The following is a 23,796-nucleotide window of genomic DNA, read 5'->3' on the forward strand; positions in this document are numbered from 1 at the left end:
CTAAGGAATAAGTTTAGCTGTCTGACGTGTTCATGCTTTTATTTGTCTTTACGTTTGTATTTTGCCTGAATAAATCAATTCCCCAATGAGGACTGAACTTATTTCAAATTCCAAGTTCTCTCTCTTGGCATTAAACTCTAAGCAAATTCCTTCTCCTTTACTGGAATAAGTTGCTCCATTTCTGTGAGAACTCAGCTGTGCCCCTCAACCTGCTCAGTACCCTCTCATCCATGGGAAAAAGGAAAGTTAACTTTCCTTCTGTTTTTTCCCCACATCTCTTAGCTTGCCAGCATCATGACTAAGTATAATCAGCTGAGCAGATACTGCTTTCCCAAAATTATTTGTGGTTTGGCAACAACCAAAGTCTCCCTTCCTCCTTTTTGAGGATCCCTCAGCAACCTCCTTCTTACCAAAAGCATCAATCACTCTTCAGTCACTGCTAACAACATGTGAGTGGTGAGGAAGTAATGCGCAAGCCCAAGACCCATTCCTGACTCCACAGCATGGAGAAGTGAAAGAACCATCATGTTGAACAGGCTCAAGTGGCCGGATTGGCTCTTTCCTTTCGCTTTTGCTAACATATGCCACACCAAAGGCATTCATTAAACTCAGATAGCCTTTGAACATGAGCAGAAGTCTTACCTTATTTTCATGATCACCAGGCTCCATTTCTTCTTTTGGCAAAAATCTGTCCACGCTGCTGTCTGATGGCTGTCTACTATGTCCCATGCTCTTTAACAAATGGGACTGTTGAAGGGCTTCGGAAAGAAAGCCAAACACAGATTATTAAAACTTACTGAATTTCATACACCAAAGATAAGTAAAAATTTACAGTTAGATCCAACAAAGTCAAGTAGATCTTTTCTGCCTTCCCCAATAGCTCCTTGTGACCACCATAACATTGATACTGGAGGTCAGGGGAGCACTATAAGCAGGGGGGGTTTTCTGGGAAAAGAGGTGGCGGAACTCTCAAGAGGGAAATGAGGAAGAAACATACAGGATTCTTTGAAATCATATTATTTTCAAGCACTATTGCCGAGTATTTTCAAGAGGTGCTGGAACTCCATTCCCCTACGTCCCCCCTGAAAAAAAGCCCTGACTGTAAGTAAAATGCCATGGGATACGTGAGACATCAGGTGGAACAGTCTTCACCTCCTCCACTGGTGGGACAAGAAGCTGGTGATGATTTTGCCTGATTCTCCTCTGCGCTGCAGCCCCTTGTGACCTACATCCACAAGGTTCGCCTAGCCCCCAGCACCCACGTTCCACAAGTCATTGGGGTCTGCTGGGAGAAGGTGGAAAAAACCCACTTCTGAGAGTACTTTCTCACAAGTTCTCCCCCATTCACTGACATACCAAGATAAGGATTTCTGAAAGGATCAATGGTCTCCTCCTGGAGGACATTGGAGGCTTCATCTTCTTCATCTTGCAGCTGTCCAATCTGCATCCCAGAATACTGGTTCTCAGCACTCTCTAGAATCTAAACGATACACAAAATGAACTTTAAACACAGTCCAGTTTAATAGTACAAAGCAAAACTCAACTCAGTTACGTGTTCTTTCATAGATGCATACCGCAGCCTAAAATACCGATGACTTTCACTGATCACGCAAGATATTTTAGCTCAGCAGCCTGCCTGTTTCCATATTATCTTGCTAACAAATTGTCCACTTACAAACCATCCATTGCTGACGGGTTCTGATAAAAAAAATCTGAGAAGCCAAATCTAAAACGGATCCAGAAGAATAAGCATCATCCTAAAATGCTTGGAGCAGAACCACCACTGCTCACTCTGGCCCAAATTGGTACATTTGAGATTAATTAGGAGGTGTCAACACATTTCTGAAAACAAGAACCCTTCATGTCCTCTTATCATTCAGTGTCATGATAGGACAGGGAACAGATTTTGCCTCTACTATGAAGGTATAAGAGAAAAAACTAAGGTTTTTGTCTCTTCTCTCTAGGTCTGCACTCCATTCACCTTTGACCCAACTCTTGGAAAACTATTTTTAGTCTATCTTTTGCTGGTATTTAGTGAGCTCTTTTATGGTCTCCCTACTGCAAATTTCCCAAGGCACTTGCAAGTGATTACCTAGTCTGCCTTTCTTTTCACATAGCCAAATTTCTTCTACTTGGAACCAACTACAATTCCTTCGACAATGTGTTACTAGTTTGGACCTTATTTATTTATTTAATTTTATTTTATCGTATTTATATTCCGCCCTCCCTGCAAGCAGGCTCAGGGCGGAAAACATTAAAACATTTCATTAAACATTAAACATAAAACGTTAAAAACATTGTGTAAAGATATTAAAAATAGCAGCACTCTTTTCTTGGTGGCGGCAATATCGTTGATTACAGAAAGTGCAACAGTGCAATTGAACATGGCAGCAGCTTCAGAACAGTGGTGGGCAGCTCCCATAGGGAAGGGAGTAGATGTTATATCCTCCCCTTACTGCACTTCTGCATTTTCTTCTAGCTTGTCACTAACTGACTCAGAGACGTAAGCCCCCTGCTCCCCACCAGCATGGGTGTCACTGTGTTCCTTTCTCCAATCATTCCTAAGGACTTCCCAGTAACTCCAGATGTCCTTCATACCTCAATGAGATTAAAGAGTGATGGCTGGACTGGCACCTGGTGAATTTTTCAAGCGCTTCAGAAGGGCTTTATCTCACCAGAACCACCGGAGAACTCTACATGCAGTCTGAGAATGAACCAGTCTATCTACCTAGTCCAACTAGGCGTCACCTCTCAGTCTCAAGTGTGACCAAGAGAGGAATCAAAGGTCTGTTTAACGTGATTTTTAAGGCCACTGAATTTTAATTCCTGCTGTAGAGATCATTCATGTTTTGATGATTCAGGCATTTATTTCTTTAAAACTTTTTAATGCTGCCTTTCCTCCCAAATAGAATTCCCAAGGTGGTGATCATGAAAACATTTGAATATTAAAAAAGCATTTAAAATATATACAAAACATTCAATAAAGAACACAAATATAAAATGCCAGAACCAGAGGAGGGCCAATAACAAATGTGGGGAGTATGTCAAGTGAAACAAAAAAGTCTTCAGTTGCTGACGGAAGATGACGATAGAGGGAGACACATTCGTCTTCCTGTGGAGGGAGTTACAAAGTTTTGGGCTATGACTGAAAAGGCCCTTTCTAAAGTCTCCATATAGAGCTTTGGAAAGACTTTTCTGTTTTTAAATGTTCAATCACCAACAAAGCCCTTCATGCTCTCAGACTTAATATGCCACAATGCGACAGCTGCATTAACCTCAGTAAAACCTTCTGAAAGTGCCACCCTGCAAATCGCTCCTTCCATTTTGTGCCATAGCTGGCCTGGGGAGGCCACGGAGGCCCTCACACTTGGGTCATTCTACAGAATGTGTTCAGGAGGACATTTTTATAAAACGGAATTGTTCAAGACTCCCTTCCAAAAGGACAAGGGCTGTAGTGTATGGCCCCTTGTTGTATGCAGCACTTTGTTTTATTATACTGCATTGTTTTCTAATTTCTCTAATCATGTCATGTCTTACACTATTTTTATTACATTTTCTAACTTTGCATTCCAGTCTTATTACAGTGTTTATTATGTGTTGTATACTGTTTGGTGTAATGGTTAAGAGCGGTGGGACTCTTATCTGGAGAACTGGGTTTGATTCCCCACTCCTCCACTTGTAGCCAGCTAAGTGACGTTGGGTCAGCCACAGCTCTCTCAGAGCTCTCACAGCCCCACCCACCTCACAGGGTGATTGTTGTGGGGATAATAATAACATACTTTGTAAACCACTCTGAGTGGGTGTTAAGTTGTCATGTAGGGTGGTATATAAATTAAATATTATTATTGTTATTATTCCTACTGCACTGTTTTAAATATTATCATCTGCTTTGAGACTGAGAGAAAGGCAATTATTATTATAATACATAATAATAATAATAGGTGGTAGCAGCAGGAAGTGCACTAACTTCTCCTTCTTCCCTTAACCCAGCAAGCATCTTGGGGAGTGGTACCCTTAGAAACACTGGGAGGGAACATGGATGATATGCCAGACAAGATTCAGCTATCTGGAACTAGATATGGAAGTCAGCTACTCAAATTTATAAATAAGTGATCAGTGCTGTGTAAAACTAAAGCTATAGAGTAAGTGCAAAAAGGATGTCAAGTTGTCAGAAGATTAAAAAGTTGCTAAGGTTTATATTCCTGTTGACAACAGAAAACATTCTGTCCCAGATCTGGACCTTCTGTTGAGAAACGATGAGACAGAATTAATGAGCAAACAATTCATCACTATACTCCACCCCCCCCCAAGCACACACCATTTCAGAACTGTCAGAAGGTGTGACAGCTGAATCGGGACCTTCTGTCGTCGTCTGGGAGCTGTCACTGATGGGAGAGGAGGCCTGAGTGCTGCCGTCCATGTCCACTGCAGGGTCTGACAGGACCGTGCTGACCTGACTGGAGCTGCCGCTGAGGAGGTCATTCTCAGAATCTCCTTTGATAGCTGCACTGGTCAAATCGCAGCTTGTCAAGTCTGACTCTGGCTGCAAGGTGTGCTGAGAACGTGGCTGCTCAGTTATGATGTCACGCCCGGAGGAATTAGCCACAGAGCTTGCGACAGACCCTGCTGTTGGCACCCCTGATGAGGAAGTCAATTCACCAGCTAGCTCAGTTTTCATAGAAGCTGAAAAAAATGTGAGAGGAAACCCAGAAAGCACAAGGGAGACACGGAATTACATGTTGCCTACCAGACCAAATGGTGTTAGGCTAAATCCCTTATAAGCACAGCAGCGTATCTCTAGATCACTTCAACAACTTCAAGCAACCTTTTACCTGCAACTCAAACCTGGGCATTGCCTCCTTATGGCTTAATACCCTGCAGTGTCCAGTCTGCACAAAATTCCCTGCTCCCTCTTTCCCCTGTGGCTCCCATGGACTCCCAAAAGTTTTCCCTGAGGGTCATGTAACCCCTTTAGAATAATGTGGCATATTGCATGAGGGGCAGCAGAGGAGGGAGGCAGCAAAATTACCATATTCCTCCTTGCTGATGCATAAAATTAACAAACTCCCTCCCCTCTTTAGCTCACATAAAGAAACTTGGCCATCCAAACCAATTAAAAAAACAACAATGCAGATTATCAGAATGACAGTCTTGCCAATAACTGAACTTAATTGAGTATCTCATGAAAGAAAGCTTTGGAACACTTGAAAAATCATGCGCGCACACACAATGCTGTCTGCATTTTAAACATCCTCATGTCTTTCCATAAAAAAATAATTTTGTAAGGCAGTTTGTTTTAAAAGCAACAAAACGTAGTTTACTTAGTGATTTTCAGCAGCGGAACCACGTGCTCCTGATATAGCCACAAGCTCAGAGACATACTTACTCATCAAAATAGTACAGAGACAAAACATATAATACGCCCTAAATATTCTCAGACCTGCTTGATTCTACATAAGACTGATGCCTATCTTTTCACCTAGTTTGCAAAAAGCATGTTATTAATTTATATTTAGGGTTTTAATGTCATGCTTTTAGGACAAGGAAAAAAGAGAAGGACGGAGTGAAGAGATTTTCATGACAAAGAAGGCCTACCTGCAAAATCTGTGTTGCTGACCTCAGATCTCCCGTCGGTTTCATCTTCCAAACCTTCTTCTTCGCCTAGAACAACTATAGCTGATAAACAAGGCAATCGTTTATTTAGTTTTTACAGTAGCATCATAAAACATTGAAACTGTTCAACAAGTAAAATTAGCTGCCAGTAAAAAAAAAAATGTAGTATTTAAAACATTCATATTATACATATGAGTAAATAAAATAACAAAGGACATATGATAGACAACATCTAACCAATACTCAGAAATGGACAAAACAGAGAGTGATGGGTAGTCAACAAAGGTTGTTTGGAGCTGCCTGGAGTACAATCTCATCGGGTTGGGTCCAGACTACTTTCCATCCAGAGACATCCCATCAAATGTCCCAGTGCAGACCTTCCACATTGCTCGTCAGAGTTCCCCGCTCCCCAGAAACAGTGTGTTTTGGGTGTCAGTGGGCTGCAGTGGTGGAGAGGGGGAAGGCAGGAAAGTTCATGCCTAGTGGTGGAAAACAGTCTGGATCCAACCCTTTGTTCACTACTCTTCTGTACTTGTTGGTAGTTTCACAGAATGGAGCACAGCCAGCATGAATCTGAGAGACGGAACAGAATAGGCAAGAGACTTGGCTTGGATCACCCGCCCACCTGATCCATGCAGTTTACCACTTCCAGAGCAGAAGGCAAGACATGTATAGAGTACCCCTAGGAGCAAGTGTTGCTATTCTTGTTTTTCTCCCCACCACTGCTCCTCTCCTGTGTGGAGAAAAACCTGCATGTTTTGTTACCCTAATGGGGAGGTCTCCTTGTGAGTTGGGGGAACAAGCATTAAAGGAGATGCAGCGAGAGGTGTTAACTGTGAAATCTCCACCTATGCATACCAGAGTTGTTCCTTTAGAGAACTCTCAAATAAACAGGCAAATGTTCCACTGGAACATTTTTATTAACAGAGGGGTAAAAAGGCAAACACACTGAAAACTTACAGCATACACACAGAGCTAACCAACAGTGAGGAAATGGGAAAGCAGTTTTGGAGGAATGGCGATAATTATCAGTACCAAGACACACACACCCACACATTGAGCACATGGTTGAGCAGTCCAGTTATAGAGCAAAATGTAAAATTGACGACTTTGTTTCGAAACAATGGCTTTAATGGCTCGTCCAGAGGTAGGACAATAATTTGGGAAAGGACTGATGTGATAGATAAGGTCATATGGTCACTAATAACTAGAGTAATTTTGACAATAGCAAAAAGCAACATATTGGAGAAACATTTTGATTTTTAGAAAAAATGATTAGCAGCAAACAGAAGCCAAGAAAATGGCAGCATTCAGAATTCTCTTAATGACAGTTATATATGTAAAGAGTCAACCAAGATGTGTGAATGGAATGTGTACCAAGGCACAGAAATGAGATAGTCAGAAACTGTAAAGCAAGAGATCGTGGTTGCATACATAATCACCTTTTTGTTTTCTGGGAAAAACAGGGCTGCATGAAGACCCCCCTCCAGCTGCAAATCACAGAAAGTACAAATCAAGACACAGATCACAGCAGATGCCAAGAGAGAATTCTAACAGCCTCCAAAATTGAGATAAAAGAAGAGTAAATTTGCTAGCTATGATTATGAATAATTCCTCTTAAATTATATATATATATGAGAATATGAGTTTAATGCTGGAAATCATTACTAATAATGTGTGTGAGCAAAACTGATCCAGTTCATTGTCATTTTTTAGAAATACAATCAGAAATGGGGGGAAAACCACTTTGCAAACCGTCAGCAATTAAAAAGGAAATATGTTACTAACAGCAAGACAGAAGAATCACTCAAGACATTTAGAAAGCCCACAGGAACTCAAAAAACTGATTACGACATTTGAGTTAAGCTCCCAGTCCCAGCACTACAAAATTATATTATTGCTTTTGCCACCTTTAAAAAAAAAACTTTAAAGAAATACTTGTTACTACAAATATAAGAATTTTACCTAAATATGTGACAGTGGTTTATTACTGAAATACACTGAAGTTTATTACTGAAATACACTGAAGTTAAAATAAAAAGCTTACCTATAAGTTCTACTATGCTATCACTGCGGTTCCTACTAGTAGCCTCATCTTTGGATACACTGCCTTGTGCAATACCCCCAGCAGTAGTCAAGGCCCGGAGGAGGTCAGGAGGTGTTGTTCTGAGAAGCTGTTGCAGTAATTCTAAAGCTCCAGTCACAACATTGTGATCCTGGTGCTGAGTATAATGCAGGGTCAATTCATAAACCTAGAAGTCAAGGAGCTTAATTAGGCCATGATTCAGAGGATGTCTGAGCCCCAAGAGAAAGGCACTCTTGCTGTCCGTGATTTCTATACCCATTTGTACTTCTCATGATGTATCAGATGCTGCTTTAGAGGTCCCCCCAACTTCCTAAAAGCAGCTTTGGGGGCAATGGAGGAATGATGCAAGAATGATCATGAAGGCTCCAAAGATAGATAGATGATAGATAGATGCTCCGTCACGTGGCTTTTAAAACATGCAATAACTACACCAGGAACAACACTTTAAAATCATTAAAAACCCTATGCATCCATTCATACTTATTTTTCAAATAATTGTGATTTAATATAACTTTTGGTACTTAAAGGTACGACTAATATTTCAAAGTATCTGAAAATTGTAGGTATAAAATAAAAATATTCTCACCTGCCTCACAGGGTTGTTGTGAGGATAAAATAGAAGAGAGAATTATGTTAGCTACCTTGGGTCCTCATTGGGGAGGATGGAGGGGTATATACAAAACTGTGGCCCCACCCCGTCCCTCCTGTTCTGCTTTGTTTTATACCATGATTGAGGAAACCGGAAGGGGCCCGCAATCCAAAATGCTGTTTTGTATGTATTTGTGGTGGTTTTTTGTTTTTAATGTATTTATATGTTTTAATGCTTATTGAGCATTTTACTATACTCTGCCCTGAGCCTGTTCACGGGGAAGGCTGCTCAAAATCAAATAAATAAATAAAACATTTTAAAAGGATCTACATTCTTCATTTTGTTAAAACATTTTCTTTTATTTTGGACAGTGTCGTTTGATTTCTGGGATGAACCACTTGGCTCAATCAACCACATTTACCTGGAGAGAGACCTGGGGCGGAGGGGTGGGGGGGAACAGCAGTTAAACTCCTCAAACCCCAGGCCTCCAAAATGCTGTGAAAGAAAGGAGCCTGAGATCAGACCACGCAGGTGGGAATCCCTTTGGTGCAGGTCTGTGGTGGTGGCAGCAGCTATTCAAAGAGCTGGATTTACAGAGAAAGGGGAGCCTAGTGGGACAGAGACCCCATTGGCTGAGCACCTTCCTCTCCCTCACAGGGGAGCAGGCTCTTGTGAAGGCCGATTCTCTACAGTCCTAATCTCAGCTGGTGAACAAACAATGTGTATTACAGCCATTGTAAAAGTTAAACTATTCTATAAAATATGGTAAAGATTGGCTCATCAACTAAGAATAGTAGCATCCAACATTTTATTCCTACCTGTATAAGCTGATTTAAGGAAGGGGAAATCTCAGTCTCTTTTCGTATCATACCGAAGCTGCCTTTAAGACTTGTATCTTTCACCTGCTGCTGCAGTAAAGGTATTAGATACCTTAAAGTGAGCAATACTCCAAGAATTAAAACAGTGGGATATTCCTCTTCTATGGGAAACAATAAACCTGCAAAGATAATCATCATGCTTTAAAAGATATCGTCAGTACACTTCCTTTAAGAGCCCATGAGTAGGCAGCATCCTTTTTATGCCCTCTGATCTCCCACTCTGTAATTACGTTGGGATAGTAAGCATTTCCTGGAGTACTGCACAATTTTAATTCTAGCAAGTCAACTCCCGCAACTCACTGACAAACAGTAGATAAGACAACAAAAAAGTGAAAAGAAGTTGATCAAACTGTCATCCAAAACAATCATTAAGGATCATGCATTCTCTCTCTCTCATTCATTGAGAATTAAGATTAATCCACAATAGTAAAGCAAGTTTCTAACTCTTGAGAGTCTTGCGTTCCATTCCCACCACATGGGCTATCATCCCCTTACAGGTCAACATTTGAACGTGCCAAAAGATGAAAAGGACAGCCTGCACTCAAATGGAAAGTGCCTGAAAAAGGGAGCAGTTCCCATATATATTATTATCTGTAATCTCTTAGACCCAGTATCTCCACCAGTACTCTGTTATATACAAATGCATAATTCACATGAGCAAGCAATCAACCAAACCTATTCTCTTCAGACTTAAATCCTTGCTTCACACAAAATTAATGCAATGTATTCAGCACCGAAAATGTCCAATCTTCCTTTCTCTCTTTACAGATTTGGACGTATGTATCATACACCACACCTCTATAGTGAATGGGAAAGACAACACCTTCCCAGGACTCTGTGACCCTTCACCATTCTCAGTCACGCCAGGCAACACTAGACCAGGGTGAATGTCTAGACTTTTCCCACTATCTACACTATACAACCTACCATTCAAAGACATTTTATTCTAAAAAGTGAGAAATTGGCACAAATGGATATACCATTTGCACTGAACCATCACTAAGGGAGGCTTATCCTCCCAAGCTCTCTCTTTAAAGGGCTGTGAAGCATTTTGAAATTCAGAAGTGCTAATGTACATAGGAAGTAGTAGCAGTATGAGTGAAGGTCTCAAGGCCCAAAGGTTGCAGCCTGGTCCCATCGGGAAAAGAATCTTATTAACGGACTGCATGCACTCATGGTGGACTGACCAGGCAGATCTTTTGAAGCCCCAGAATTCTCTCGGCAAGTATAAAGCAGTCCTGCAGGGGCCCTGATACACCCTTCTCATTTAGTTGCGAGGCACATGCATAAACCAACCACTATCAGACCACAAGATATTAAAAGAAATCCTTGGAAGAGTCTCATTCTTTTTAATACTGTTAGGTTAACAGCAACCAGAGTGCTTTACAGGAGTTGCTACAGCAGGTTAAATTCTTTTTCTTGCATATCAAGCCCTTTCTTAGCTACACACTTGCATGGACTAATATTTTATTTCATGTGACCATGTATATGGGCAACAGCGATTTTCAGGATCATCCCTGCCACCAGACACCAGGGTAACAGAAATCGCTTCTATCTACATCTGAGGTGTATACATGCGGCCACGTATCTGGAGAAAGCTGGTACTGCTTTGGAGAGTAAGCAAAATTTATGACAAGAGGCCTTGGATAATGCTACAAGACAACCAAAGCTATGTTTTTGCCACCTTACCTAGCAGTACGTTCAGTAGCCAAGTATAAAAATACTGCGTTCTTCGTGAATGCTGACAGATGCTCACAGCAGATGCAGCTGCTGTTCGACGGATAGTAGGAGAACTGCTCTTAAGGTTCGCTACGAAAGTCTTCAATAAAGCCTACAGACAGAGAAACTCTTCTCAATATTTTGTACTAACATAAGCATACTAACATTGTAACATACTAGCATAAGCAGGAAGCTTCTTGCTTGTTCTTTAATTTTATAGACTAATATGCTCTTTGAAGCAAGATTGTGAGTAAAACATTTGCATCACAGTGATAGCAATCTTCTGAACTTAGACTTAATTAAACCTCTTATCCACTGCCCAATATTAAATGTTCTCCCATCAATTACACCTTTACCACAACAAAAGACCTCCAACTTCAATGCTGGAAAAGAATCCGGGGATGCAGATAAGAAGGCAAGAACTCAGCATTGTATGCGGCAGAATCACAAGAGAGCAGTAACATTCACGAGCCCAAATGGACTGGATATTATTTGAGAAACAGTTTTGAACATGTAACCTCACTGATGGAGGAACCCAAGAGCGGCAGCTGCTCAGCTGCCCATTTATTCAGCCAATGCTAATTGCTAGGCAAATGACTCTTACAAATCAGGAGTGCCTCTTTTCAGATATGGGAGAAAAGCTGAAGAACAGAAGCCCTGCTCACATGTTACTGTGAATGAGTGTACATCTTTTTTGTAAGAAAGAAAGAATGAACACGCAATTCACTTTACAAATGAAAGCAGGGACCTGTATCTGGATAAATATGGGGCATGCATCACACATTCAACTGTACATGCATTTACTGTAATATGAGAATTATTCAATGCACATACAAAGAACATTAATGTGTACAGCATACATGAATTATACTTGTGATCCCTATAACTTGGGAACAGGGCTTTCTTGTGACCAAAATTATCTTTCTGCCTAACGATCCTCATGTAAGGAGGATCTGCATTTTGTAACTGTTATCAGCACACTCAATCCTTTGCTGTTTTCAGGTCAGACACTAATGGGTGTGAGCTACAAAAAGATATGGGTATTACATGACAAAGAAACTGAAAAAGGATTTAAGCATCAGCAAGTTGGAAAAAAGTGTCTGCCACCTTGCAAGAGCATTCAAGACTATAAAGATGAGAGAGATGTAAGTCCACATACACAAGAGTATTGCCTTAATTCAACTTCATGCCAGTGAAATAATGCTGGAATCCTGACATTCTGGACATATTTCCAGAGTACATCTTGATGCAGTGAGTATATGTTATATTACATAAATTCCAGAGTTGGTGCTACTCCTCATTTATGACTGGGAAAATAACTAGCAGGTAGGAAATGAAGACAAAAATGAGAAAGATGCAACTTCTGGCAACCTACACACCCTTTTGTTTCCAAATAATGTGATAGTACCAGAGTCCAAAAAAACCAAGATACAAATTTCCTTGGCCTGTCTAGATGCCAGTACAATCTACATCAAGTCTAAAAACCTTATTTTTTGGCTGCCCTACCACACTAATTAGTCCTTCACAACCTGCTATTTTGCTTACTGCAGAACAATAATGTAGTTATTGTTCGTAAAGTTTTATGTACTGTTACACATTCTTGGATGCAATAGAAGTAAAGCTAAAAAATAACTGTACCTTAATTTCATTGTCATTTGCAAAGTTTCCAAATGCTGACATGATTTTTGGTATTGCTGCAGCCAGTGTCTCTTGTACCGATTCTTCAGAACGCTTGCATACCCGTGTTAGGCAGGGCAACAGGTTTTCTAAGTATGGTCTGGGGGTGGGAAACGCAACAAAACTTATTCAATGATCTTTAACTGAACAGAGCATGCTCGGGAATAGCCATATTATAGCCAAGTAACATCTTCATAGTCACACAGATGAAAACAGTGATTTACATGAACTGCGCAATCCCAGTGAAAGGAATACAACCTGCACAAACAACAGTAGGACCTTCTGAGAAATTATGAATGCTAGTCCCTTGCCCAACTGCAGTAGTGTCATACACACTGCATGAGGAGGCATAGCTGCCATGTTTCTAAGCTTCCATCCCTAACAGTAGCAAACAGCATAAATGTCACAGCAATGTAGGACACGAGTTCAGAATAGTAAGTGTAAGGTGAGCCACGCTAGAGCAAAAAAGAGTAACTATAAATGGGGTCTGGATGAGACTGAGATTGAAAGAGATCTTGAGGTTGTACGGATAGCTCGATGAATATGTCAACAAAGTGTGCAGCAGTGGGGAAAGGGACAACGTCATGTTCGGGATTATTAGAAAAGGGACTGAGAATAAAATAGCCAGTACAGGGATGCCCTTGTATATGAGTTAGAGTACCTGTCCTAAAAGTCTTGGACTTTTCCATTTACCGAAAAGAGACTTGAGTACATAACAGATGCTTATAAAATTATGCACGGGACGGAGAAAGTGGATAGAGAGCTCTTTCTCTCCCCCAAAATGCTAGAACTCAGGGGTACCCCTTTGAAGATGATAGGCAAGAGGTTCTGGCTAGAAACAGGAAATACTTATTTACTCATCATGTAATTAAATTGTGGAATTCACTGCTAGGTGATGCAGTGATGGTAATGAATACAGACAGATTCATGGAGAATAGGTCTATCAATGGCTACTAGTCATGAGTGAGTCAAGGAAAAATCCATACAGAGGCAGCAAGGACCTGAACACAGATGCTGGGGTGGGGACTTACTGGCATCAATGGGGTCTGACAGTAGCTTAGACACAGACTGGCAGAGGAGCCCAAGATGAGTATGATCAATGCCCTTGGGGATTGACAGCCCAAGGGACAGGGCTTGTTTGCCCAGAGCATAGTCCCAACCAGAGGTGGGCACATAAAGAGAAGAGCCCTGGCAAAAAAGGTGGCGAAGGAAGAGGTAGAACCTGCTGGCCAAGGTGAGGGAAAGGAGACTTAAGTGGGGAAAGGGGGAGACAGAATACGCATGACAAAATCTACTGCAGGTGCCTCCAGCAGAGACAGCTTAGGGATAGCCAAAGGCATTAACCATCATATGCTTTGGACTAATTGCTACCTATGGTGAATAAAGTTGGTGTTCCTGTTACCTCTGCCATGATGGACTCTGTGCTCAGAAAGTGCTGCAGAAAGATACAGATTATGTAGCAGTTGCAGCATATCTTAAGTAGGGCTGTGCAATTCGGGTTTCCAATTCAGGTAAAGTACTTGAATCCAACCCGGGCAGGGAAGGCCCGGATCAGTTGCTTGGCGGGGATCTCCCCGGCAAACAACTGATCAGTGGATTTAAATGCCCCTTTCCATGCTGCTTTGCAGTGATATGAAAAAGGGCATTTAAACCCACGGATCAGCTGTCTGACAGGGAGATCCCCGCCAGGCAGCTGACCCAGCCAGTGGGGATTTAAACGCCCCTTTTCCATGCCACTGCGAAGCAGCACGGAAAGGGGCATTTAAACCCGCGGATCAGTTGTTTGGCGGGGAGATCCCTGCCAAGCAACTGATCCAGGTCTTCGCTGCCACCCAACTGGCTGCTGCAGCAGTGGCATGGGCCCCGCAGGAGCGGCTCCGTGCTTCCCCGCCGCCCAGCTGGTCACTGCTGAGCACTTCCACATTGCCCAGCTGGCCAGAGGAGGAGGCTCAAATGCAGCAGCCATTTGAGAGGCAGGAAGGGCTGGAGAAGACAGCTCCGGCCTGCCCCGCTGCCCACTGCAGCAGCGGAGAAGACAGCGCAAGCCCACAGGAGCCATCTCCGTACTTCCCTGCCACCCAGCTGGCTGCTGTGGTAGGGGGAGGTGGCGGCACAGGCCCCATAGGAGCCAACTCCGCACTTCTCTGCCACCCAGCTGGCAGAGAAGCTCCAGGCTTCCCTGACCCCCTGCTGGCCACTAAGACAGTGGAGAAGGCGGCCCCGGCCCCAGAGGAGCCAGCTCTGCACTTCTTTGCAGCCCAGGTGGTTGCTGCAGCAGAGGAGCCAGCTCTGTAATTACCTGCTGGCCGCTAAGGTGGTGGAGAAGGTGGCGCGGGCCCCGCAGAAGCCAGCTCCAGGCTTCCCCGCCACCCTGCTGGCCACTAAGGCGGCGGAGAAGGCGGCACTGGCCCAGCAGGAGGTGGCTCTGCGCTTCCCCACCGCCCAGCTGGTCATGTTCCTGGCTCCACAGCCAGGTAAGTGGGGTGGGGTGGGGGGGCTGTGAAATAGGCAGCTTCCCCCCTCACTTCAGTATGCTCCAAATCTTTTTGGAGCATACCGAAGCAATTTAAATACCTGAAGCCAATGCAGCTTGCCGCTTCAGCTTTCGGGCTATTACAGATCATTTTCCCGTTTCGGATAAACACGAAGCGGGAAAAATGAATTTTTTCCTGGTGCACATCCCTAATCCTAAATACTGAATGTCTCTGGAGGTCCCCTGATAGGGCAGGGTTCAGAACTTCTGCCCAGATTCCAACACTGCCTCCAGTTTCAAAAATAACCTAACATACACATTAAACCAAGAGCTCAATCATACAACTTAATGAAATGTGGAATTTTCTATTGTGTGCTTATTTAAATCGTCTGGCACAGCAGAAATAAGTGTGTTTAAATTAATAATCTCACCGGCATTTTAGGGGACGAACGAGATGTGCAAGTTCAGCAAACCTCCAAAGAGCAGCACGCAGACTTCGAGAAGCACCATTCTAGCCAAACATAATTGAGAACATCTATTAGTCAGATTTCTGTCCATGGTTTTAATTTTGCAAAGAAAATATGAAGATCAGTTATGTGTCCAGAGATCTGTTTCAAGTAAGAAGTACATCCAAAGTAAGAACTAAACCCATCAGAGATTTCCATAAACGGAAGGTATTTCCATTGACTAAGTGGGACTTCCCCACCTCCTCCTCCTCCTGCTATAGCCTCAAATATCCTATCCTCCACCTGTTCCTGGGGAAAAGCAACCCCCAGGAACATCATGGAGGGATTACATAGAGACTGGCAATGGAAAGAGGGAAAATTCACCCTTTTCCATTCACAGAAATCCTCTGTGGAATCAAAGCCAATTATTTAAACATGCACATTGAACTCTGTTCAATTCAGTGAAAGTTTTTTATTTTGCATACTGCATATAGTATATCTTCAATAAGCAGCAGTTTGCGTATGACCTCTGTCAAATTTCTAGTCTAACCATGACAATCTCCTGTCTATGCTGCTGATGGAATGCAAACCAATGAGTTGCATCTATGCGGTAATCATTATACATCTAACACACGAGAGAGAGAGAGAGAGAGAGAGAGAGAGAGAGAGAGAGAGAGAGAGAGAGAGAGAGAGAGAGAGAGAGAGAGAGAATATGAATCTCATGTCATGTTAAACCAATATATTGCATTGCTGGTACTCTCTTCCCCCCTCAATTCAAAACTGCAAACACTACCAACAACAAAAAAAACCCTCACCTTTTTAATCTCTTTGTAGAGTTCTAACTGTAACCTTGGAAGGTTAGAATCCATCAAAGCCTGGAAGAAAACCAAGCCGTCAATCAACAAATAAGCATACTTTAAAAGTGTTCTATTGTGTAGTGAAGAGTTTGCAGGTAGATTCAATGCAGTAATACTTACCTTTTGACCTACAAAGACAGCAGTGAAGAAGAGCAAGCAAAGACACAGCCAGGCCCACCCAGCCCACCAACTCAACTGCAGCACTCCTAGCACAGGAATCCTAACCAGAGTTACACAAGTCTAAGCCCTCTGATTTCAGTTGTCTTAGACTAGCATAACTCTGCTTAGGATTGGACGATTAAGTATGGGCAACTTAACCGCCTCACCCATAAGCAGAGACAAACAAGATCCTACAACTCTCTCCATTAAGCATTCCTATTCTTATACATGCAAACAGTTTTATGTATTTTATTTATCAATTTAAAATTTTCTGACATACCTTCCTTCATGATTGAAGATGGCTCACAAGTCACAATTTAAACATTACAATTTAAAACCAACAGAATAAACTCCAGACTTCCCTCTCCCACAAAAAGATGCCTGTGGTTTATACCCCATTAAAAGCCCAGGCAAAGAAATGGCCTTGCACTGCCTCTTGGAGATTTCCAAAGAGAATGCTCCCCTTACTTCCTCAGGGAGCCCTTCCACAAAGTAGGAACTGCAATGGAAAAGCAACGAGCTCTGATTGATGCCAGGCAGGATACTTTAAGTGAAGAAATAGCCAGCAGGTGGCACCCTGAAGATCACTGTTGGCAAACAGGAACATATGGTATGAAATGATCCTCTAGATCTGTGGGTCATAGGCCATGAAGGGCTTTAAAGGTTATACTGGACCCTGAATAGGGCTTGGAAACAAACTGGGCAATAATTGGGCAGCTGCATTCTGAACCAGCTGCAGTTTCCAGGTCGTCTTCAAGGGCAGCCTAATGTGGCATGTATTACGGCAATCCAACCATGAGGTCAGAAAAGCGTGGATCAGCATGACAGATCACTTGAGGCTAAGAAAGCAGAGAGTTGGCAGACCAAATGCAGCTGACAGAAGGAGCTCTTGGTTAGTGCATTAACCTGCTTTTCAAAGAGCAAGGCTGGGTCTCTGAGTACCCCAAAGCATTTAAACTGCTCTGCAAGCTAGTTTAGCTGACAGAATCAATCATCATATTATTATTTTTCACAGCTATGCCAGTTTGTCCTAGCATTCACCAGTCAGGATATTAAGATGTCAGTGCTACCATTTTAATATTTCCAGGGAGGGGGGATCCAATTAAACCTGTAGGTATCTTGTTGAGTTTTACGACTTTCTAATGGAGCCAGGACAGCAGCATCTGGCTCACTATTAATAAACTGCCATTCCATTGGAGCCCGATAAACCTGCAACTTAACTACTGTTAGTGTGTAACTGAATTTTGTATTGCTTATTTTTAATGAATTTTGACATTGTTTTTTGTAAATCACTGAGAGCCTTTTTAACTAAAACATATTCAACACATTTAATAAATTAATAAAATACACGTGAATTATTCTGTTTTATCCCTTTGGTTTTAGTCATTTCAGCAAATATACATTCATTCAGCACAATCCACAGACAGTTAATGTAGTAACTCTTGCGGATCTCCTCCCTGTTGCCGATTATCAGCAGCAGGAAAGAGAAAGGGCCCTGCACTGAACCTCTTGCACTCAAGGGAGAAGGAGCTTCACAGGAAGAGGGGCTGCTTGACACGGAATGGTAAGAGAAGGCTGGTTGCTGAAATCACCAAAAACATACTCGCTTCAAGATACGTATCTCTTTCTAAATTATGAGCACACAATTGCATAACAGAAGTAACAGAATAGAAATACAGCAGTCAGACAGAACAACTTATCCAATTATACCCTCCATACTTCAGAGAAAGGTTATGTTCTGACTTTTTCATAATACAGCATGTACTTCACCAGGTCAGATAGACCGACTGTCTGGAAGTTCTGTACTCAAAACCTGATTTCCAAGCACACAAAGGCCCAATTCAGATGGGGACTGTGGAAGAGAGGATTTAAGATCCCCCTGCCCTACACCATTATCCTGACCTGAAATAGCCCCAGGAAGCTGCTATTTGCTCCACTGGGGAAACTTCACATGTAATGATGGATGCATGCAAGTTTCCCTAGTGGGCATGCCATCTCCCTGCATGCCATGCTCTGAATCCAAATCACACCTCTGTACACATGGGAATCACAAGCTGAGCAAGGAACTCCCAGACCACACCCCCAAACAGATCCAGGGAGACCTGGAAAAAGTAAAGTCCTTCCATGTCTCATATTTATTATCACATTGTATCCGACTTCTCTTCCTTCATGGAATTCCAAGTGGTAAATACACAATTCCCAAGTGGTCTCCATTTTCAACCCTGCTTAACTTCTCCAAGGCTGCTATATCATGTGCCTCCAGACAGGGATAGATGGATACACATGCACGCACGCGCACGCGCACACAGAATTCACGTTGTTATGGGAGACATCTATTCATATCCCATAAAGTACAAAACTACATCCCCCTCCCCATGGCTTACCTTTATAACTTTATTGAGACATTCATCAGCAACCATCCTTACATCTGACTCTGAATCATCGCTACAAAGCAAAAAAAGTTCCATAGCAATGCCCAGTAATTTCTGAAACTCTGGAGAATTTCTAAAGTAAACAAACAAAAGTTAAAATGTGTTAAATCTAATTGGTTAGTACAATGTATCTTCTGAAAGTCACTCTATAAAACTCTTAAGAGTGCATTTTTAAATTCTATTTGATGATAAATTTTGCAATCACTGTATTTTCCAATCCCATCACATAACAGGAGATACATAAGGAGAAAAAACAGCTTAAAATTAAAGCAAGACAAGTTCAAACAAGACAGCAATTTTAACCACGCATGTTAATTCATAACCTGTTTAATTCCCTATCCTGAAGACCTAAAGCTGGATCCTAATCACTGTACTTGCATAGAAGATCATTCCAATCTCTCCCTTCCCACTGCCGTCCACTGAAATCTTTCTTCCAGGGATCAGTAAACCACAGGGACACCTGCTGGGGGTCTGCAGTGGGAAGATGAAAATCAGCAGAAATCTCTGTTCAGCAGAAATGCCACTCACTCAAGGAACAAGATTCTTGAGGGCAGACTTCATGAGTCAAAAGTTAATTTATAACAAGGGTGACTGCTAAATTGTCATAATCCTGATAGAAGGCCTTAAGACTCCCAAAATAGAATGAAAAAAAATGAGAGAATGAAAGAAGTACTTGATATCATTAGATATGGATTTTTCATAGGAACGTTGTTTCTGAATTCTGGCAAGAGAAAGCTGTTAAATGAAACAGCTTTTTAAAAAGACTTCATAAACTGGTAAGGAAGAAGAAAATGCTGGCAACACGCCACAACAGTGCAATGGCAGTCACACCCGAATTTCTACATTAGATTACCAGATATAATGGGCAGGTATATAAGCATGTGCCCCTCCCTTGTGTGGTTAACTATATTTGACAAAGCCCTCTCTGGGCAGCAAGCCTATTTTACACTTTATGGCAAATACATCAAGCAGTAGTAAAGACAGATTTGCAACAAGCCTGAAACAGGCTGCCCTCCCTATTTCTTTCCTCCCCAGTTTCCCTGCCTCTAATCAAGAGTGGATTCACTTCAAAAAAGGAAAAGACCAATGAATGAAGATATGTATCAATCTCTAGCCACGGATTTTACCCTGCAATTAATGTCAGACTCAGTGCAGAGCTCACCATATGGTGCTGATATGGAATCATCACCATATTAATCAGCCTTTGAAAACTCAGCAGCATTTCAATTAACAGAATTCAAAAAGCATATTATTACCTTTGAGCAACTATATTTTCGCATATTGTCAGGCAATGATTCACTCGGTCTTTCTTGCTGGTAGAAAGGTCTTTCCTTCTAAAACAAAAGGATCAAATTTCAAATGCTTTTTTTTTTTTACAAATGCTAGGCAAGAAATATGCAGTTGAATCCACTTAATATTTATCTTGAGTACTTTGTTAGCTTCTCCTGATATATAAAATGGTTCTGCTTCTTTTCCATTTCTCTCCTCAAGACAGTTCACTCTGCCTAATTCCCCCATGTGATTCCTTAATTCCTGCACACAGCTTAAATCCCAGCGATGATTTCCAGGAACTGAAAGGGAAGGCAATTTTCACAGAAAATCCTTCATCCCCTCCTGCTGCAGACCTCCAGTTTGCCCCTCATGATGTTCCTGGGGGACATTTTGAGGAGCTGCAGCAAAGGGAGAAAGCTGGGGGGGGGGGTGAGTGGATACAGTTGGAATCCTGTGAGTGCACATGTACCTGCCATGAGGAAAAAGAGCCGTAAGAATTGGATTCTATACCAAGCAACTAGTAGACACTGCCATAATCACAGCCGATGGAGAAATTATATAGATCCATCCAGCAGGACAACACATAATAAAACTGCCGCCAACACCATGAGTATCTAGCAAGCTTCTGTTGATCCCTGACCACCCTCTGGAATAGGGAAATGGTCTCTCCTCTCCCCGCATCAAGAGCCAGTCTCCGTGGTTCATGGGGGAACTGATGATGATAAAATGGGAGGGACAATGGCAAGAGCGCCACTGGCAGAAAACTCGGTGCAAGAGTGATTGAACACAGCACAGAGCCTGTATTAGAGCCTATACTGAGGCAGTGATGGCAGCAAAAAGGCAATACTTCTCAGCCACCATTGTGTCTGCACATAATCATCCAGCTGAGCTACTCCATGTGGTTCGGGGGCTTTTACATCATGACCACACAGAATTGGACTCTGACCACACAGCTCAGTGTGATCAATTTGCTAATTACTTTGCAGACAAAATCACCAAGATCTGCTCTGAGTTAGATGCTAGCATGGGCGCATGGTCAGTTGATGTACCTCTGGCATCTGCTTATCTGATTTATATGGACACCTTTCAGCTTGTGGAGCCTGCATTCTCAGCCCTGGCCCTTTCTGGCTGATAAAGGCTGCCAGAGGGAGACTGGCTGATGGGATAAGGGGAGTGATAAATGCTTCCTTGAAAGCAGGCACTGTACCACCCAAGCTCAAGGAGGCAGTAATTTGACCTGCACTGAAAAAACCCTCCCCGATCCCTACTATGTTGGGGAATTTCTGGCCAGTCTCCAATCGTCCATTCTTGAACAATTTATTAGAGCGGATGCTTACACCTTTGACTGGACTACTGTAATGCACTCTTCTCGGGGCTATCCTTGAAGATGGTTCTGAAGCTACAGCTACTGCACAATGCTGCAGCTAGCTTGATGGTTGCGGCGCTATTGGGAACATGCAACTTCAATATTACAGCAATGACTCTAGCTACTGATCTGTTCCCAAGCCCAATTCAAGGTGCTGGTTCTAGCTTTTAATACCCTACTTGTCTTGGGACCCAGATATTTGAAGGACCATCATCTCCCACACATTTCTGCCTGGAAGTTAGGATCACAGGAAGAGGCCTTTCTGACTGTCCCATCAACCAAAGAAGCTTGGTTGGTGGGTACACAGGGTAGGGCCTTTTTGGTGGCAGTCCCACTATTGTGGAACAATCTCCCCAGAGAAGTGCACTTAGCCTCCTCACTATCTAGCTTCAAGAGGCAGATGAAGACTGTCTTATTTAAATAAAAATTATTTATTTATATAAAAATTATTTAAATATTTTAACTGTGTTTTAACTGTTTTTAACTTTTTAAAATATATTGCATTGTATATCTTTTACACTGTAAGCTCCCTTCGACTCCCACTACTGCCATAAACTCTGCAAGTGGCCTTGGATAAGCTACTGCTCTCAGTCCCAGCTGTAATGTGGGGATACTAACAACACTGACTTTGTTCACTGCTCTGAGTGTGGCAATAATCTCTTAAGAAGGGTCATATACAAGTACAGTGTTATTATTATTATTATAGTTATACTTGAAAAATGTAAATAGCAATACATCCTCAAGTGAGTCTGGCAAACTGTGTCCAAGCTCTCTCTGATACAGTCTAAGTCAGCAAGTTCTTTCCCAATATTACTATAACCTTACAACCATTCCTCAAAGTACCTGTGATGCTCTAGAACCACAGCTAGGCTGAATCCACATTACCTCTGTGCATCCTGGTGTTGCACTAAATGTTCGCTAAACACCTGGAAGTATAGTGTCTTTCTAGTGCAATTCAGAAATTGCGCTTGAAAGACGATATACTTCCGGGTGTTTAGCGAACATTTAGTGCAACACCGGGACGCGTGGAGGTAATGTGGATTCAGCCCTAGACAATGATCACAAAGGCTTATTCCCTTTTTCAAAAGCAAAGTTCCCAGAAATCACATCCTCCAAAAGTACATCTCTACCTGTAATATCTTGTTCTCCACCAGATGAACAGCTAAATTATTTTCTATCTGATGACTTGTTTTACTTATTTACTTACTTCATCTGTCAGAATCTGAAATAACTAACCTAAAAACACAAGGCAAGTCTAGGAAACACCTGAAAGACCCAAAGCATCAAAGAAAAGCCAGAATAGCAAAGAGAGGCACAATCATGCAGACCTGTTGTATCAAGAAACCTAAGGCAAAGCACTGTGGCTCAGTCGCAGAATATCTGCTAAACATGCGGAACATCTCAGGTTCAATCCCCAGCATCTCCAATTTCAAGGATCTGGCAGGAGGTGATGTGACAGACCTCAACCTGAGACTTCACTACCAATCTGAGTAGACGTTACAGATCTTGATAGACCAATGGTCTGATTCAGTTCATAAGTGTTTATTTATAACAAAGGGCCACAGAGGACAGAAGCAGAGGTTTTTTTCTCTTTAGAAACAGGGTAAAGGAATATTTACGGGGGGGGGGGGAAACCATGCTCATCCCGTCTTTAAAAAAAGCATCTGGACACAAATTGAACACATCTTTGTTCAAGAAAATATGAGACTGCAAAACGTGCCACACTGTTGAGCTAAAATAAGTTGCGGTTGGCGCGCGCTTGTGTGTGTCTCCCGATACACCTATGGAGAAGTGACTGTTAGATCACGAGACCATTTCCTCCTCTCAGGCGCCACCCGCCCTCCAGCCCGACGTTAACTCAAGGCCTCTGGCTTTCTGACTGGACATCCTTCCCTCGGGCGCGCAGCAGCGGAGCGAGGAAGGCCCGCCAACCGGACCCCCTCCCTCCCTCTCTCCTTGCCACTCACGGCCTCTGGGGCGGTTCCTCGGGGGTGGCAGCCGAGGCGCTGGCGGAGGCGGCGGGGGTCTGCTGCTGCTGGAAGGAGCGGAGGGACTCGAAGGCCTTCATCAACTTCTCCATGGTGGCCATCGCAGGGGAGGGAAAGCGGAAGGCGCCTCCTGTCGCCCCCTCTCAGGCAGCCCCGCGTCACCGACCGGCCGCTCACTGACAGGAGGCCAAGGAGGGACGCGGCGACACGGCACTTTCAAGCCGCCACAGGCTCGCCGCCA

General features: G+C 42.7%; 1 protein-coding gene across 2 annotated transcripts in view; it reads right to left on the reverse strand.

Annotated features, from left to right (window-relative positions):
* The window catches only part of HTT (huntingtin), a 138,000-nt gene extending 114,213 nt beyond the window's left edge, over window positions 1–23,787 (reverse strand). Inside the window, exons 1-14 of one of the 2 annotated variants that reach the window (XM_054999037.1) lie at window positions 23,535–23,787; window positions 20,186–20,263; window positions 18,882–19,002; window positions 16,297–16,356; window positions 15,467–15,546; window positions 12,524–12,662; window positions 10,856–10,997; window positions 9,107–9,285; window positions 7,661–7,865; window positions 7,056–7,103; window positions 5,596–5,676; window positions 4,319–4,683; window positions 1,357–1,480; window positions 643–758 (exon numbers count right to left, since the gene is read on the reverse strand). In XM_054999037.1, the coding sequence (XP_054855012.1) occupies window positions 643–758; window positions 1,357–1,480; window positions 4,319–4,683; window positions 5,596–5,676; window positions 7,056–7,103; window positions 7,661–7,865; window positions 9,107–9,285; window positions 10,856–10,997; window positions 12,524–12,662; window positions 15,467–15,546; window positions 16,297–16,356; window positions 18,882–19,002; window positions 20,186–20,263; window positions 23,535–23,656 (1,860 nt within the window). In that variant the 5' untranslated portion in view covers window positions 23,657–23,787. The remainder of the gene's footprint in view (window positions 1–642; window positions 759–1,356; window positions 1,481–4,318; window positions 4,684–5,595; window positions 5,677–7,055; window positions 7,104–7,660; window positions 7,866–9,106; window positions 9,286–10,855; window positions 10,998–12,523; window positions 12,663–15,466; window positions 15,547–16,296; window positions 16,357–18,881; window positions 19,003–20,185; window positions 20,264–23,534) is intronic. The other variant, XM_054999038.1, reaches the window with a different exon arrangement.
* Between the last annotated feature and the right edge of the window lie 9 nt (window positions 23,788–23,796).

This window comes from Eublepharis macularius, chromosome 15, assembly GCF_028583425.1.
Source record: "Eublepharis macularius isolate TG4126 chromosome 15, MPM_Emac_v1.0, whole genome shotgun sequence".
Lineage (NCBI taxonomy): Eukaryota > Metazoa > Chordata > Lepidosauria > Squamata > Eublepharidae > Eublepharis > Eublepharis macularius.